The sequence below is a fragment of the Aptenodytes forsteri genome, unplaced genomic scaffold, assembly GCF_000699145.1.
Source record: "Aptenodytes forsteri isolate BGI_AS27 unplaced genomic scaffold, ASM69914v1 Scaffold154, whole genome shotgun sequence".
NCBI lineage: Eukaryota > Metazoa > Chordata > Aves > Sphenisciformes > Spheniscidae > Aptenodytes > Aptenodytes forsteri.
In genome coordinates this window covers 1,245,387-1,261,588 of record NW_008794083.1, presented here as the reverse complement: position 1 = coordinate 1,261,588, position 16,202 = coordinate 1,245,387, and the positions used below count along the sequence as shown (strand labels likewise).

The window sequence follows — 16,202 nt, the reverse complement described above, 5'->3', positions numbered from 1 at the left end:
GGGTCGATGGTTGGACTCGATGATCTTAGAGGTCTTTTCCAACCTTAACGATTCTATGATTCTATGATTCTCTTCTACCAATTCAGTGTAAAAACTAAAAATTTAGTGACATTTGTAAGACTCACATTTGCCTTTGCATTAGCAAGTTATATGCCACATGACAGCCATTTCCCTCCAAGATGCTGACGTATATGAAACTCTCTGTCACTTCTGAAGCGTGAAAGAGCAGTATCAAACATACTGCGTGTTGCACATACCAGTAACGAATCTTTTATGACACAAGCCACTTCTTCCAATGAATTCAACTGAATGGAAACCAGCTGGTCTAAAAGATATAATGTAGCTTTTTCAAGGCTTGGTAAGTGACGAAGCCAGAGGCTGAAGATGGCTGATTCAGGGAGGGAGATCTTCTTCCTGGTTTAGAGAGAAAAGGATTATTTTCCCTGAAAAACTGAAAGGAAGACAAAAATGTACTTTTTTTAAAGCACACTGGGGAAAAAGAAGACAGAAAGATCAACCTGCAGCAAGAGAGAGAAAAATCTTGTTTACAGTACTCTGTTCAATATCAAATAATAATGGCAAAGAATAACAGGGAATCACCATCATCTACAAGTGAAACCTTACCACATGTCTTTAAAACCTAAAAATTTGGTTACGGTGGATCCCAGCAAATGGAAACGGAAGGTTTAAGTCTGGAGTTCTCTTCCTCTCTAGAGAAAGGTCCTGCCCCACACTTGTGCTCTTTCAAACCCAGACAACTTCCTGCAGACCGGTCTGCTCAGAAAGTGTCAGCAGCTGACAGATAAGCAGGAAGGTCCTGGATAATTTTATTGCTGGCTAAATCAAAACATGACCAGTCTTTGCAAGAGAAATAAGAAAAAAACCCCAAAACTGAGGCAGAGGTAGGTGTCTTCAGCCCACCAATGTTGACCGGAGCCTTTTAAAAGATAAATGGTCAAGAAGGTAATTATCGCTTCACCTAAAGCTTTCAGCTATAGCTCAGCTGAAGTATAGTGTTGTATCACTAGGAAATAAAAGGCACAGTTTATTTTGAGACAACACCATAATTTGTGTGGACCAGCACAAATCAAAATATACTAAAGGAACCACCCAAGAAGAAGAGATATCACAGCACAAAACATCCTGGAATATTTTTGCAGCTATCATGATAGTTGCAAATTAAAAGGTTAAAAACAAAAAAATACATAAATAACAAGAAATATATGCCTTGGTCTTAAATCAAGTTAAGATTAAAAAACCTAAAATCATGCTGGAGAGTACATGCAAACTAAAGCTACTGATAAAAAAGAAAAATATTAGCAGAAAGAAAGATTTAACACCATTTTAGGATCTATTTTCAACATATGTATTTTACCATACATTCATTTAAATATCAGCCTTCAGAATTCTGATTTCCATTGAAAAGCTGTATTTTTTCCATTCAAAACTATGTAATATCTTAATTTAAAAGCGTACATCTGTAGAGAAGAAATCTATCGAAGTACATACAATTTCAAAATTGTAAAGCAATGCTCAATTTCAAGATGCTGTTTAATTATCATTATTAAAGCACAGATGCCCATCAGAGTAAATTAAGAACTACAAGAGATTACTTAATTTTGCCACAATCATCTTTGTTGTTGTTTCTGTGGCAGCATGGCAGATATTATTATGCCAGGAAAAGAAATCTAATAAGCTTACATAGAGGTGTTCCAACTCTGAGATTTAAAAACCATACAGGAAGTAAACTGTAGACATTATCCTTCTGTGTCTGAACTTGCACACGGTGCCACTGGGACAACGCTGAATTCTGTGGAGCACTGCAAGTCCCAGTATTTAGTAACCCTATTTCCTGGAGCAGGCTTCACCCATGTTCACAAGGAAAACAAGTGTTCAGAACACAATGACAGAGTTAGGGAACACAAAATTCAATTGTTAAAGTGGGGAAAAAAATAAAATACAAGCACATTCATGTCAAGATCACATGAGCTTCAGTGACAGGCCAGGAGTATACCATGCAAAGCACGTGTGAGCCTACATCTGTTCTCAGGGAAACCATACACTTTTGTCAAGGGCCCTGCAAGACTCACTTAGTCAACAGCCATATGAACTGAATTATTTTTGCTCACTGTGATAAACAAGTAGCTCAAAAGTTGAGCAAAGGGACGTTTATTTCAGTCAGAAGAACCCTTTATGACCATCTAAAGGATTCAGATTCGCATTACGAAGTAGCAAAAGTATGTCATGATGGACAGCCCATTGGCTCACTGACATCAGTATAGACCATCCATGCTGAACTCGTGAACTTGCTCTGAAAGTTTTCCAGCTGCGTTACTGCTTGTGGAACACATCCAGTCTGAAGCCACGAAAGATGGACAAGTGAAAGATATCACTCTCTTTTTTGGGACACATCTTTTACTACAGACCTTCACATTCCTTTTTCACTTGTTTTCCTCAGCTTCTAGGAACATGTGTACAAGTTAGTAATTGTGCTTTTCCATTAATCATTTATTTTTGCTGGAGCCCTCCACGGAGCAATATAACAATCTTCGTTGGAACGTCTCAGAAATTATGATGTTGGGTACAAGGAAGCAATTAAAACTTTCATTAAAAAGGAGACAAATGGATAACTGAGGTAAAGTGTTCACAAAGGACCTCTTCTAGTATAAAAAAAAAATTGTTTATAATACAGTCCCTCAGCTACAACTTGAATAAAGCAACTCTCAACCAAAAGTAGGCTGTGCTTTCCCTGACGTCTTTCCTTCCCTGGCATAGCCAATCTTGCTGATGGTCAGCTTCACTCAGCTGTTTTTCATCCATAGACTGATTTTATCAAAACAGTGGTTTTAGTGGCAGCAAAACAAGCAAAGTTATACTTCAGAAATTGCTCCTTTCAGACTCATTAAAAATCTGCTGAAAACCAGGAGAATTTAAAATCTTGAGAACCAATTTCACAAGAAAAAAAAAAAAGAGATAAATACAGAACCACTCGAACATAAGGATCTATCTTGTGCACAGAAAATAATGATGGCTCTCAACACCACTAACCTGACATTTTGATACACTTATATGAAAGGTAAGTAACATTTCTGTGAAAAGTGATCATATCTTTCACAAAATTCCTGAAATCTATTGAAGACTTTAACCTCTATTTTAGGGAAAAGGTGGGACAAAGTTCCAGTAAATATTTAAAGCTGTTATGCCACAATTTGTACATCAGCAATTTAAAATTCCGCTGTGGCCTACCACCTGACCTCTGCCTTTCAACTGCAAGGGAAATATTTTACTAGAATGCAGAAGATGTACAGTGCATTCAGCATACAAACCCAGAGAAAAGACATTTAATTGCATTAATAATCTTTATGAAAAGAGCATAAAAATCATACAGACCATGCTACTCACTTTAAAAAGGCCTCATTCACAGCCTCCAGAAACTCTGAACTGAGAATTTCTTTTGATGTACCTCCATGGTAAAGAAGGAGAGTTTCCAGCAATGGAGTTAGATCAGGCATAGTAATGAGAGGGAGACAGAAAAGGGACACAGCATTCACACGACTGGCTGAAACTCTGAAATAAAATATAAATACAGTTCATATTTCAGAAAAGTCAAAACTTTAATTTCTAAACTGATAAGGTAAAAGAAGATTAAATTAATTACAGAAGGTTAAATGTAAGAGATGCATACCTAACTGCAGAAAAATTATTTATTGGAATGACTGTTGACATGTCGTTACATATTGTCTGAAGAATCTTAAGGAGAAGTCACATAAAATTTTGATATTTTAGTGCTCAGGGCAAACTACGTGAGGGATATCAACCCAATTCCGAAGTGCAGCCAATTGTGTTCGCTCAGTAACCACACCCTCCCTAGCAGGGAATGCTTTGTCTTCCCAGGATCAGTGAAGCACAGGTAAGGAAGACTACAGATTCACAGCTCCCATGTAGGTTTGCTAGACCCTCACAAGAGACCACCTAGCTGCTTTTAAGGCCTCCTGTGTTTCCTCCTGTGTCTCTCCTCTCAACAGAGACAACTTCTATGAACCAAACAATACGAATCTTGCTGTCTTCAAATGCTCAGCTGAAAAATTTTTGTCTTACAGATCTACAGTTGAAGGAATATGTAACACTTTTGGATCTTAATATATGAACCACTCACTTGACATGCTCACTAAAACTACTTGCTTGGAAATGATTAAAGACAGTGGAACCTGGAACATAAATAAAACATGGAACCTTTGGAACATAAACAAAAAGGAAAATGGCACACAATATAAGAGATAACATTTGCAAAAGGAAATCACAAGTTTCCCAGATTATATATAGTTTCCAGCACATGTAACTGCAGATTTTTCTAGATGCAGTTTTGACAGGAAGACATTTATGAAGACTAAGAACTCCAAAATATTGAATTCTAGCAAATTAAAAAGTGCTAGATTGTTCGTAAAAGGCTTCCTTGACTTGCTACAAGTTTCTCCTGATTGCATCGTTCACTAAAACAGGTGCATTCTTTGCAAGAACCCAAAACTGTTTTCTTTGGGGAGCCACCAATACAGTCTATGAAGAGCTGAGACAGGAATTACACTACAGGCTGCTCTGAGTAAGAGCTAACTCTATTGCCCTCCATATATTAAAGCTACTCCCAAATAGGTGTTGCCTAATGGTCACTGGCATATGCTGTGACAGAAATGCTATGATTTGTGGCATGGGGTACCATTGTAGTTTCCACAGTGAGAGAAATAAAACATGACACATTTTCAAAGACTCAAATTTCTGAGCAAGTACCTAACCAAATATGAGTTTAAGGTTTCTTACACCAAAATACTTCGAGATGCAGTTTCACTATGAGAAGTGTTTCTGTAGCAATGGTAATTAATGGGCTGATATTTATTGTGCAGTAGTGTTTTTTGGGACATACATGTAAAGTTCACAGACCTGAGACTCTAAATCAGTGCCCTTTACAAAATTCTGTTTCTAATTCTTTATCCAGGGTTAGCAAACTTTAGCAGTTTACTTTACTCTTAATTTCAGAAGAAAAACCCTGCAAAGGCAATTTTCTTCTTTTTCTACATAATCTTCAAAATATTTTCTTGGAGAATACTGTACGGTGCATTCCACTGTGTGCAATGAATTTGCACAGACATTGTCATCTGTGTTGCTGTAAACATCACTGAATGGAGCATGAGACAATGTACACCTCTAACTGCAAACTACATTTGTCCCTGCAACTTGAATAAACAGCCATATCATAATTTCTATGCTCAAAAATCCACCTAAGTCCAAAGTTTTCCTCTTCCCCTGCTAGAAATCAGATATTTCTCTTCCCAACAGTCTCATTAGCTTTTCAGCCAAGCCTGTTTCACCCTACTTTATACAATGTGGATGTTTGTTTTCTACATTGAAGAAAACTTGGTGATGCTCCTCATTAACTGTGTCCATGATTTCAGTACTAAAGTCAGCTCTAAATGAATTCAGGTCATCTACTCTTCCTTAACAAACACCTAAGGGCAAGAAGGAAGGGAGAAAAATAGCCAAGCTATTGGCTCATGATACAAGGAAGATATTTCAACCAGCCTCCTCTTTCCTGTAATTTTATAGGCTATGTGGTGTTAAATAGGTCATAAAGCTGATTTCATTGTATCAGCAGCTTTGACTCTGAGTACCAATAGAATACGCGCAGAACAGTCACACATTTAAAAGAGAAGACACAATTTGAGTACACAGTCTATATTAAAATACCTATCCTTATTTTTGCTTTGGTTTTCTAGCTGGAATACACTTAATTTAGATCCAATCAAAAGGATCTACTGACGTATCCAAATACGATAATTTTTAAGTATTGACAAAAGACTATGATCTGCATTTGTCAGTGGAAAGGCACAAATTACACAGTGAAAAGACTTGATCATGTCAAAAATAGTGACAACAGTAGCATTAAGCAAACGTATTCCCTTTTTTATGGTCACAGATTTTGGCTTAATTCACTGTATTTATGTAGTGTCGATGAAGAACATGATTATTCTCAATGACTGCACCTAGATATGTAGAAACACCCCACACAAAGTTGCAAGGTGATTATTAGCATCTGATAATCTGGACTGGAGATCTGGCCAGAGCACATCAATTTCCTTCCCACCCACTTTCTCAGACTTTCATCCTTAGAAAACCAGGCCAAAGAAGCAGTTAAAGGGTGGAAATACTATGAGCTTCGGTATATATAAAATAGTTGTATGTGAAACACGCAGTATTGCCACAGTACTGTTTGGTATCAGATCAAGGAACTAATGGAAGGAAAATGAGAGGTTCTTTAAATAAGCGTGGACAAATTTTTATCATTAATAACAAGTGCAAAGTAACCACTATTCTGTCATATTAAACTATCACTCACACAAACAGGGAGAAAAACTACTTTGGAAAAAATTTTTTTGCTTTTTCTCATTGTAACTGCCATTTAACTTTCATTATAAGGACACATATAGCAGCCAACATTATAATTATGAAGTTCATGAGGTTCAACAAGGCCAAGTGCAAGGTCCTGCACCTGGGTCAGGGCAATCCCCAGTATCAATACAGACTGGGGGATGAAGGGATTGAGAGCAGCCCTGCAGAGAAGGACATGGGGGTACTGGGGGAAGAAAAATTGGACATAGCCAGCAGTGTGCACTCACAGCCCAGAAGGCCAATCGTATCCTGGGCTGCATAACAAAAAGTATGGCCAGCAGGTTGAGGGAGGAGATTCTGCCCCTCTGCTCTGCGCTGGTGAGACCCCACCTGGAGTACTGTGTCCAGCTCTGGAGCCCTCAGCATAAGAAAGACACAGACCTGTTGGAGCGGGTCCAGACGAGGGCCATGAAAATGATCAGGGGGATGGAACACCTCTCCTATGAAGAAAGGCTGAGAGAGTTGGGGTTGTTCAGCCTAGAGAAGAGAAGGCTCCAGGGAGACCTTATTGCCACCTTTCAATACATAAAGGGATCTTACAAGAAAGACAGAGAGAGACTTTTTACCAGGGCCTGTCATGACAGACAAGGGGCAACGGTTTTAAACTGAAAGAGGGTAGATTTAGATAAGATATAAAGAAGAAATTCTTTATAACGAGGGTGGCGAGACACTGGAAGAGGTTGCCCAGAGAGGTGGTGGATGCCCCATCCCTGGATACATTCCAGGTCAGGTTGGACAGGACTTTGAGCAACCTGATCTAGTGAAAGATGTCCCTGCCTGTGGCAGGGGGTTGGACTAGATGATCTTTGAAGCTCCCTTCGAACCCAAACCATTCTATGACTCTCAGGTTAAGTATAAACTCTTATGTGAAGCACAACTGAACAAGCTTGTCCACACCTGAAATTATCTACATATATATCAAAAACTTTCCAGCTGAAGCCTAAGTTGCCCAAGACTGTGAAAAGGTCCTGAACTATATGAATATATGAACTATAATGATCCAAACCAAAACATCAATTATGTTTAGATAACACCTACCTCCCCTGAATGTTAAGTCCATTGAACTGATTTCCTCTGAGTTCTGTTACTAACGAAAAGACCATCTGTTAAATAAAATAAAATAAAATATAAATTACACATACTACAAATAAGCAGATATTAGTTGCATGGTTCACTGTGTGATTGACGTACTGTGGAGGTTAATAACTTTCTCTGTTCACTCAGTTCGATTTTTTAATGTTTTAATTATTGGTGCCAAATTAAAGCTGTCCAGGTCACTGAATAAACTATGCTGCGAAACGGTTTTTGAATGCACATTATATACCTTCCACATCTGAAAACTAGGAAGCTATTTATTTTAGCTCTGCTTCCCCAATAGTTGAGGCAAAACTTTCAGAAGAGCACTACTAATAATTTTTGTATGCTTTATCTAATTTAAGTCAACATATTATGAAATATTATTCCCATTATTTTTATATATTAAATGTAAAAAACACTTTTACTGACATTTAGGGCTCATGCAGTGCATACAGTCAAAGAAAACGTTCCAAAAGTTACGTTCTAATACGCAAAATAATATATGTAATTTAAACTTCACAGGGAAAAAAATTAATGATAGGGCAGACATTTTTCATTATAACACAACAGCAACAGGAATTTTGTTTTTCTGAACATCTATTACAGTATAATCTAATAAAATATTTTCTCATTTGTCCAGAGATCTCCCACTTCATTTTTTCCCTTAAAAGGCTATAAAAGTAACTGAGGTAAGAAAAGATAAACAAAGTTCAGTTCATGTTCCTTATAACAATGACAGCTCCATGTATGTGCTTATAAACTGGTGATTTATTATTAACAAAGTATCAATTGCACAAAATACTTACGTTTTTAACTAAGTGACAATAATAATCTGCTGATGTGTAGCCAAGAGTTGATATGAATGTACTGGTTTCAGCCTCATTACTTTCCCACTTAGAAGAAGAAAGGAGATGGCACAGCAAACTCTGTGAGAAATCAACGGAAGGGCAATAAAAAAAGTATTAGGCTACAACATGCTGTGTAAAAAGAACTGACTGCTATTGAACTATATCTGAGGTAAGATCTTTTAATTGGTTGTGGCCATTTTACACCATCAATACAGAAGAGCAGGCAGCTCCCATCAGCCTTTTCCCGTTTTTCCATCAGGAAAATGCTTCAGCTCTACAATCAAACGTAGGTTCACACACCGCACAATTTCAGCAGTTGTGCAATAGCAATGGAGGCCACCCATGTCAAAACCGGACAGATCTTAGGTAGGTTTCAGTTCTCTGGGAGCCATTTCAGTCTGATATCATCTGGATAGCAGTAGTCACGTTGCTACACTGAAAAAAACCTCACCTGTAGTCTTGATCAGTACCATGATCAAGAAGAGAAAGCACAAAGTTAACATTTACTTTTCCGTATCACTCCTTCAAAAGGCCCCAGTATTTTTGACGGGATTCAGGGTCTGGCTTCATAATTTAATTTGCTTAAGTTTTTACTCATTATCTTGAAATGATAATGATAAAATTTTAGTTTGACATTTACTTCTCTACCAATTTCATTACGGAATGCTTTAAGTCACATTTAATAAAACCTTTTTAATACATCATATAAAAATCAAAACAATCCTTTGATGATAGATTCAGGGTAAAGTCAGATTAACACATTTGATACACTGGTTCCGCAGGCACATATTGAAGACTTTGAACATAGTACTCTGGTTTCATGCTTTCCCAGTTTTTCAGCCCTATACTACAGCTCTGCTGTCTTTTAGACAGATCTTACACCCCAGCACCTTCCCAATTGAACTCATTTATGAAAACTGTTGTGTGAAATCTTCAGCAGGTTTTTGCATCCCGCTGTCATAACTGAGCAGAGGTAGTTTTATGTTGCTTATCAAATGATCTGCTCTGACTTTGTTACAGTTTTCTTTTCTTCCTGTCCTCTATTGCTACATGCTGATATAACAACACCTACATTCCCCTTCCAGAGTTCATTTCAGGGCTTTATATATCATTGACTCTTAAAGTATAAACTAAATTACACTTCGTATGGCAATAAGTATAAAACCTTTTGTAACAGAGGGTCAGGATTAGCAAACACTGAAAAAGACCTTCATTTTAAAAATATGTAATTAAAAGGAAAGTTCAGATGAAAGCTCTGTGACTTCCATGGTCTTAGCGGTTTCACTCTACATATTCTTTTTAAAAGAGGGATCTGATGAAAGATTCGAGACTAAAAAGATAAAAATCAGTTAGCTCATTTTCTGCTTTCAAATCCAAACCAAGTATTTGTGCACACTTTTGTTGAACATCCCTAAGCAACTGCTTCAGAAGTCCTGGAATTAGATGTTTCCATGTATGCCATGTCTGATTAATGTGAGAGAGAAGATAGGATCAGGAGAAGCACACCAGAGGTCTAAGAAAATTCACTACTATCAAAATAAGTAACAAGCATTTGGGACACCTTATTTATTGTACTTTTGTTTAGGATTATTTTACTACCTTGCAGACTTATGATAAATGCCTAAATATCCTTTTCTTTCATTGCAAACCTTTTCCTAAATATAGCCCTCAACAGGAGAAGCTGCTGTTTTACCGCCATCTAGTGACTTCCCTAAAACTGAGGAAGGAAAATGCAACACAGTGGCAACACAGTTTCAAAAAAGTAATTTACATGCAACTTTTGCATTCTTAAGAAAAAGACATAAAAAGGTGGATTTTCAAAATGTACAAGCATCTAAATCTGTCAAAAGTGAAGGCTAAAATCTATTAAACAGTACAAACTCCAAACAACCCTTAATCAATTTATTAATATGGAACCATACATATTTTTATGGTCCTTTGCAACTATTACTAAAGTTAAAATTTGTTTTCAGAACACTATTAAGGGTTCAGACAAGTAGTTCCTACAAAATAGGATGGTTTGCCAAGTAGAACAAGGGATCAGACTGCAAGTTGAAAACAAAATAAAGGAGGAGTTAGCAACAACAAACCTGGGATGCCACTTTTGCTAGAGGTAAGGAGGGGCACTTCAAAAGTATAGTTTGTTGGATTGTTCAGTGAAAGACTTGCAAAAAGCTTCACTAGTGAGAAGAACAAACATAAAGAGCTATGAAAAGGATTTGACAGGTTGACATGGCACTTAATGACAGCTAAATGAGGGAGTGGCTTAAAATCCCATATATTCACCTTTAACAGTACAAAATATATTACCTAGTGACCTTCTCTGTAACCACAATTTTCCTAAGGATAAAACTAATCAGTCTTTATGTGAAGAGTACTTTCAAAATTACTTTCCCCCTACCCTTGTGTAACCAGTTAATAGAGGAAAAGACAAGACAAAATTACTACACTTCATCAGAGCCTGCATATGGCCTGCAACACTTTCCTGGGTTTTTTGTTTGGTTGGTTGGTTTTTTGTTTGTTTTTCCTTTTCTGAGCACTTTACTACATCCATGCTAGGATTTTACAGATCACGTCAGTTATTTTTTTGGAACACACAAAACCTCTGAACAGCCAGAAGGGGGCAAGGGAAACAGTGGTAAGGAGATACTGTAGTCAAGATGAAAGGAGGTATTAGGTATGTATGAAAGAAAGGTATGTATTAAAGGTGAAAAACATTTGGAATTCAGCTCTATGTCTTATATATTTCATTTTACAGATGCTATTGCCAGTGCAAAGCCTGAGATATACCTATGTGCAACAAAGACAAGAAATTTGGTAACAATAATTTAAAGCATTTATCTTTTAAGGTTTAAATGCTTTCTTTGGTCCAAAACATGTCCAGAAAGTTCTCCTTCTCTCTAGAAAATGTAGCTCATTTACTGTACATAATTCTGGTTGTAAGTGATAATTATTTTACTACTATATATTGCATTAGCAGAGAGCTGTCTGAAAGAAAAGTAAATATTGACGATTCACTCTTACATTTGACGAATGGACTATCAGATGGATAAGGAACTGGCTAGACAGCTGTGTCTAAAGTGTTAGCCAATAGCTCAATGTCCAAGTGGAAACCAGTAATGCCCGCAGGGGTCCATACTGGGACCTGTACTGTTTAATATCTTCATCAATGACTTAGACAGTGGGATCGAGTGCACCCTCCGCAAGTTTGCAGATGACACCAAGCTGAGTGGTGCGGTCGACGCGCCAGAGGGACGGGATGCCATCCAGAGGGACCTGCACAAGCTCGAGAAGTGGGCCTGTATGAAGCTCATGAGGTTTAACAAGGCCAAGTGCAGGGTCCTGCACCTGGGTCAGGGCAACCCCTGGTATCAATACAGGCTGGGGGATGAAGGGATTGAGAGCAGCCCTGCCGAGAAGGACTTGGGGGTACTGGTGGATGAAAAGCTGGACATGAGCCAGCAGTGTGCGCTTGCAGCCCAGAAAGCCAGAGACGCTGGAACAAGAACTTCCCAGAGAAGTTGTGGATGCTCCATCCCTGGAAGTGTTCAAGGTCAGGTTGGATAGGGCTTTGAGCAACCGGATCTAGTGAAACATGTCCCTGCCCACGGCAGAGGGGTTGGACTAGTTAAACGTCCCTTCCGACCCAAACCATTCCATGATTCTATGATTTGTGTAAGGCAAACTGTTTCCTGAAAACAAGATGCTTTCAGCTGTTCTATCGCATAATCCTCTTGTAACAGTACACTTACGTGTAAGTACACAAATGGTGTGGAAGGGGTAGTATAATGGCCAGAAATAAAGCTTATACCTAATAACCTCCAACTAAAAGCAATTATTTTTTTCATATGATTTTTCCAGCTACTTAGCAGGTAAGCTGGATAAGGCAAACTCAGCTGTTGCAAGCAACCCAATTTTCCAGTTAGAACATGGAAAGATAAAACAAGCAAACCATTCCAAGAGATAATTTCTAAAGAGACAAACTGAGAACAAAAAGATCATCAGGTAATTATTTTCTTATTATATTTGTCCATCCTCTTTCATCCTATATATCATTAACTTGATCATCAAAAATACAGTGTAAACCAGAAATGGCTAATTTTTAACTAAATAGCAGTGAAAACTGTTGGTTTTACCTCAAGCTTCAAAGTTCACAATGTTTAAATTCCAGTAATTCCCAGACCTAAAGGGACTGTATCAGTAGTTATTTCACATCATACTGCAGAACTTGGTTAGAACCAGCTCTGAGATCGAGTATAAAACAATGTTTTCTTATATGTATATGTTTCTCCTTTCACTTTTGAAATCACCTCTGTCAGAAAATACTATAGAGAAATCTAGAAGGTTTCAGGATTTTCTCACCTCTAGAAGGTTTCAGGAGATTTTCTCACCGATGTTCTTACAGGATGGTATAGAAATATTCAAAACTAGTAATACGTTCCATTATTGCATTACGAAGCCCCCCGCAAGCACTGTGGAAAAGAAAAAAACATAACATTTTATACAGCCATAGTGTGGATTCCTGGGGTCAGAGAGACCAGTAATTTAAGACTAATGACTTTTAAGGAATCATTTCAAACCCAATAGAAGGTATTCAAGAACATGATGGGAAAGTTGTCAATACTAAATGCATTCCTGTATTGATGATCTCAGTCATGAATCCTAGCCTACTCCAGCAAAGTAGACGATTTGAGATCTATATAATCGTCAGTTATTTCTGGCAGTAAATCAATTACCACTCACTGCATAATCCACTAATGCCATATTCTACAAGCCAGAAAATAGACAAGTCTGTGGCTGAAGTGCTGCATTCAAAAGGAAAAATAACAAGGTGTCATGATTCTGGAAAATGAACAGTAGTCAGGCATACTGTGATATCAGCAATTACTTCTTTCTTGATTTCCCTCACCATTGGTTAAGCAGGAAGCAGGAAGGAAACCACCTTGGTTCTAGTTGCAAGAGAATGCATCCATCCCCATGGCCTTGGATTAAAGTTCTGTGACATAATCCCTTTCAGCCTGAAATTGAATTAATGAATTTTCATAAAGCCCTGACCAACTTCCTTGAACAACCTTGCCAGTGGCTTTATTTTATTGATGCAATTTATACTGAGTAATATTCTAGCTAACTCAATTTAACATCCACTGCTGCACAGAGATTTCTAATATCCTTAACAGGCAGATAATCCTAGGACCATTTGCATGAAGACATAAAATCATTTACTTTACCAGTGTAAACACAGTGCTTCATATCTACCAGGTTTTGTAGTGGAGGAGGCCTGATTTAACATTTCCTCCTCTGATTTATAGATTGGCTATAAGGCTGTCCCTTATTAATTCACTCAGGGAAAATGGAAGGAACGACAATAGACTTGAAACTAAAGACTTCTGAGAATACAAATGGAGAAAACAAGTCACTACGTTCCCTGCTTACCGTCCACCTGTATCTGAAGAGGACTAAGCAACTGAAAGACTTTTCCTATGTATCACTTCTAATTAAGCTAAGCAAACTCTTTTGATACTCCTCTTTAAATAAAAGGCTGATTTCCATGTGCTACAAGGGATTTGTTGAATTACTCCATGAAGTTTGTTTCTCAGAGACAACCATCTCCTGGAGCACATGCGTCTATGAAAGCCTGGAAATTATTTTCCTGGAACAGAATTTGCCCCTCCACTGAGATAAGCAGCACAGCACTGGGCAGATACCAACTCAGCTAGTGTCCACAACTCCAGAAAGGGGGAGGAGGTGCTTTAGTCTTCTGGTATTGCCTTTACTAAGTAGGGATCCAAAAGCTCTGAAGCCTTTTTCCCCTTCTTTCTGTAAGAGAAAGTACCTTCCTGCTCATGTCGATGGGGAAAAATACAGAAGCCTGAATTAAAGGCACAATTACCTCTGAAACTAGACATCAACACAGAAATAGCACTAGATTTTTATTACAGGACCACATGACAAGTTTTATACTAGTAACTGTATTTGTGTAGCTACTGTCCTGGAATTTATGACACAGTTTCAAAGACATTCCAGGGGAACCAGGTAAACCAGTTTGTTTCTGGAAACTTCTCAACACACTCTCTCCAAAGTATTTATGATTCTGAATGTCCTCAGAAGCAGATGTGCAAATCAACAGGGGCAATATATTTTGGAAAGAGGAGATGGATGGTTTCACTGGGATGAGCCATTCAAACCTCATACTGATTAGGACTTCCCAGTGACACTACTGGGCAATTTTTGCCAACTTGGATGAGTCGGTCAAAGTGACAGGTAGAGCAGGATGGAACAGAAGGATCTATCATTTATCCTAAAGGATATTTCTCTTTAGTATATTCTCCTTGAAACACAGAGTGCCATTATTTTTTGAGAAGAGATCATTCAATGACATTTTGCTGAAAGTTATGATCTATGTGAATTTGTTGGAATTCATACAACATGGATACCCAAGGGTAAATTTCTGAAATCTGGTCAAGTAACAGGTTTATTTCTGACCTTTCCATCTGCTTCGACAGGAAACAGATTTCCTCAGCTCTGCTAAGAAAAAGCAGGTATAAGAAGAACTAAATCTTATTCAGAGGAAGCATTAGAAGTAAGTGCTATTTCCTCTTTGTATTTTATCAGATTTTGGAATAAGTATTTTTTGTATGGCAATGATTTCAAGCATCTGTCTTAGGTGTTTCCTGTACAGTAAGATGGCCCATTGCTTTCAACACAGGTCTAGAAGACAAGAGATCAAATTCTATTTTCAACCTGGCTTTAAAAATACTTCAAACCTGTGTAATCCATTACAACATTAATGACAAATTAGATAATATGATTTCCAATCATTACTTAAAAAAAAAAAAAAAGCTATACAATAGGTACTATTTCTTTCTTTAAATAGGTAGGATTCTAACATCCCAAATTAATTCCTAAATTATTTAAACAGAGTCCTCAGAAAGCAAGGAATACACATTGCTTTGATTTGTTTAAATGCAAATTAATTTGTTTGTTTGCTAGTTTTCAGCAGCTCAGTCCAAACCAAATTCCTCCAGATATTTTAAAAAAAGCTATACAATAGGTACTATTTCTTTCTTTAAATAGGTAGGATTCTAACATCCCAAATTAATTCCTAAATTATTTAAACAGAGTCCTCAGAAAGCAAGGAATACACATTGCTTTGATTTGTTTAAATGCAAATTAATTTGTTTGTTTGCTAGTTTTCAGCAGCTCAGTCCAAACCAAATTCCTCCAGATATTTTTTAGCAGTATTTTCTTAGAAATTCTGCCTGAAGGCTTAAGAGTTGTATTGTGTCCCATACCTTCTAGATTAAATGATCAACAATAAAACACAAACAGGTCTAGTATTTTTAGAACCTTTTCACTATGAACTAAACAGCCAGTTCTGGAGAATTGTAGTGGCTAAGTCTGTAAATGAGAAGGCAGCATGCTCATTCAGAGACTGTCTCAACACTGTTTATGAAACCAGTTCTGTGAGTAGGATGCTGACATAACACAATTCATATTATTTCCACACGCTTATCCAATCATAACAAAGTCTGTGACTTTTAATTTTGCTTACCAGACCTCCTGCTCACTTGCTCCTTAGTTCCAGGAAAAGACAGAAAATTAGTTTTCCACAAACCAAAACCAAAATGTAAAAGAAAAGAAGGTAGTAAAACATCATACAGATTTAAACATAACATAGCTTTCAAAGTACTGTTTTACTCTAAACAATTTTGTTTTCTCAATATTTTATAAAAATCTCAGTGTATAAATTAGGGGAAATTATATGGCATATGTTTGTTAACAACTTAATTAACAACTCAGTTAACATCAGTATGTGAGAGTGTATTTTATAAGCTACTA

The 16,202-nt window shown here is 37.3% G+C and overlaps 1 protein-coding gene across 1 annotated transcript in view; it reads right to left on the bottom strand.

Moving 5' to 3' along the window:
* Window positions 1–16,202, bottom strand: part of FANCC (Fanconi anemia complementation group C) — an 87,973-nt gene that overhangs the window by 27,365 nt on the left and 44,406 nt on the right. Inside the window, exons 5-8 of the mRNA XM_009273047.1 lie at window positions 8,322–8,441; window positions 7,477–7,541; window positions 3,403–3,567; window positions 258–414 (exon numbers count right to left, since the gene is read on the bottom strand). Of these exons, the coding sequence (XP_009271322.1) occupies window positions 258–414; window positions 3,403–3,567; window positions 7,477–7,541; window positions 8,322–8,441 (507 nt within the window). The remainder of the gene's footprint in view (window positions 1–257; window positions 415–3,402; window positions 3,568–7,476; window positions 7,542–8,321; window positions 8,442–16,202) is intronic.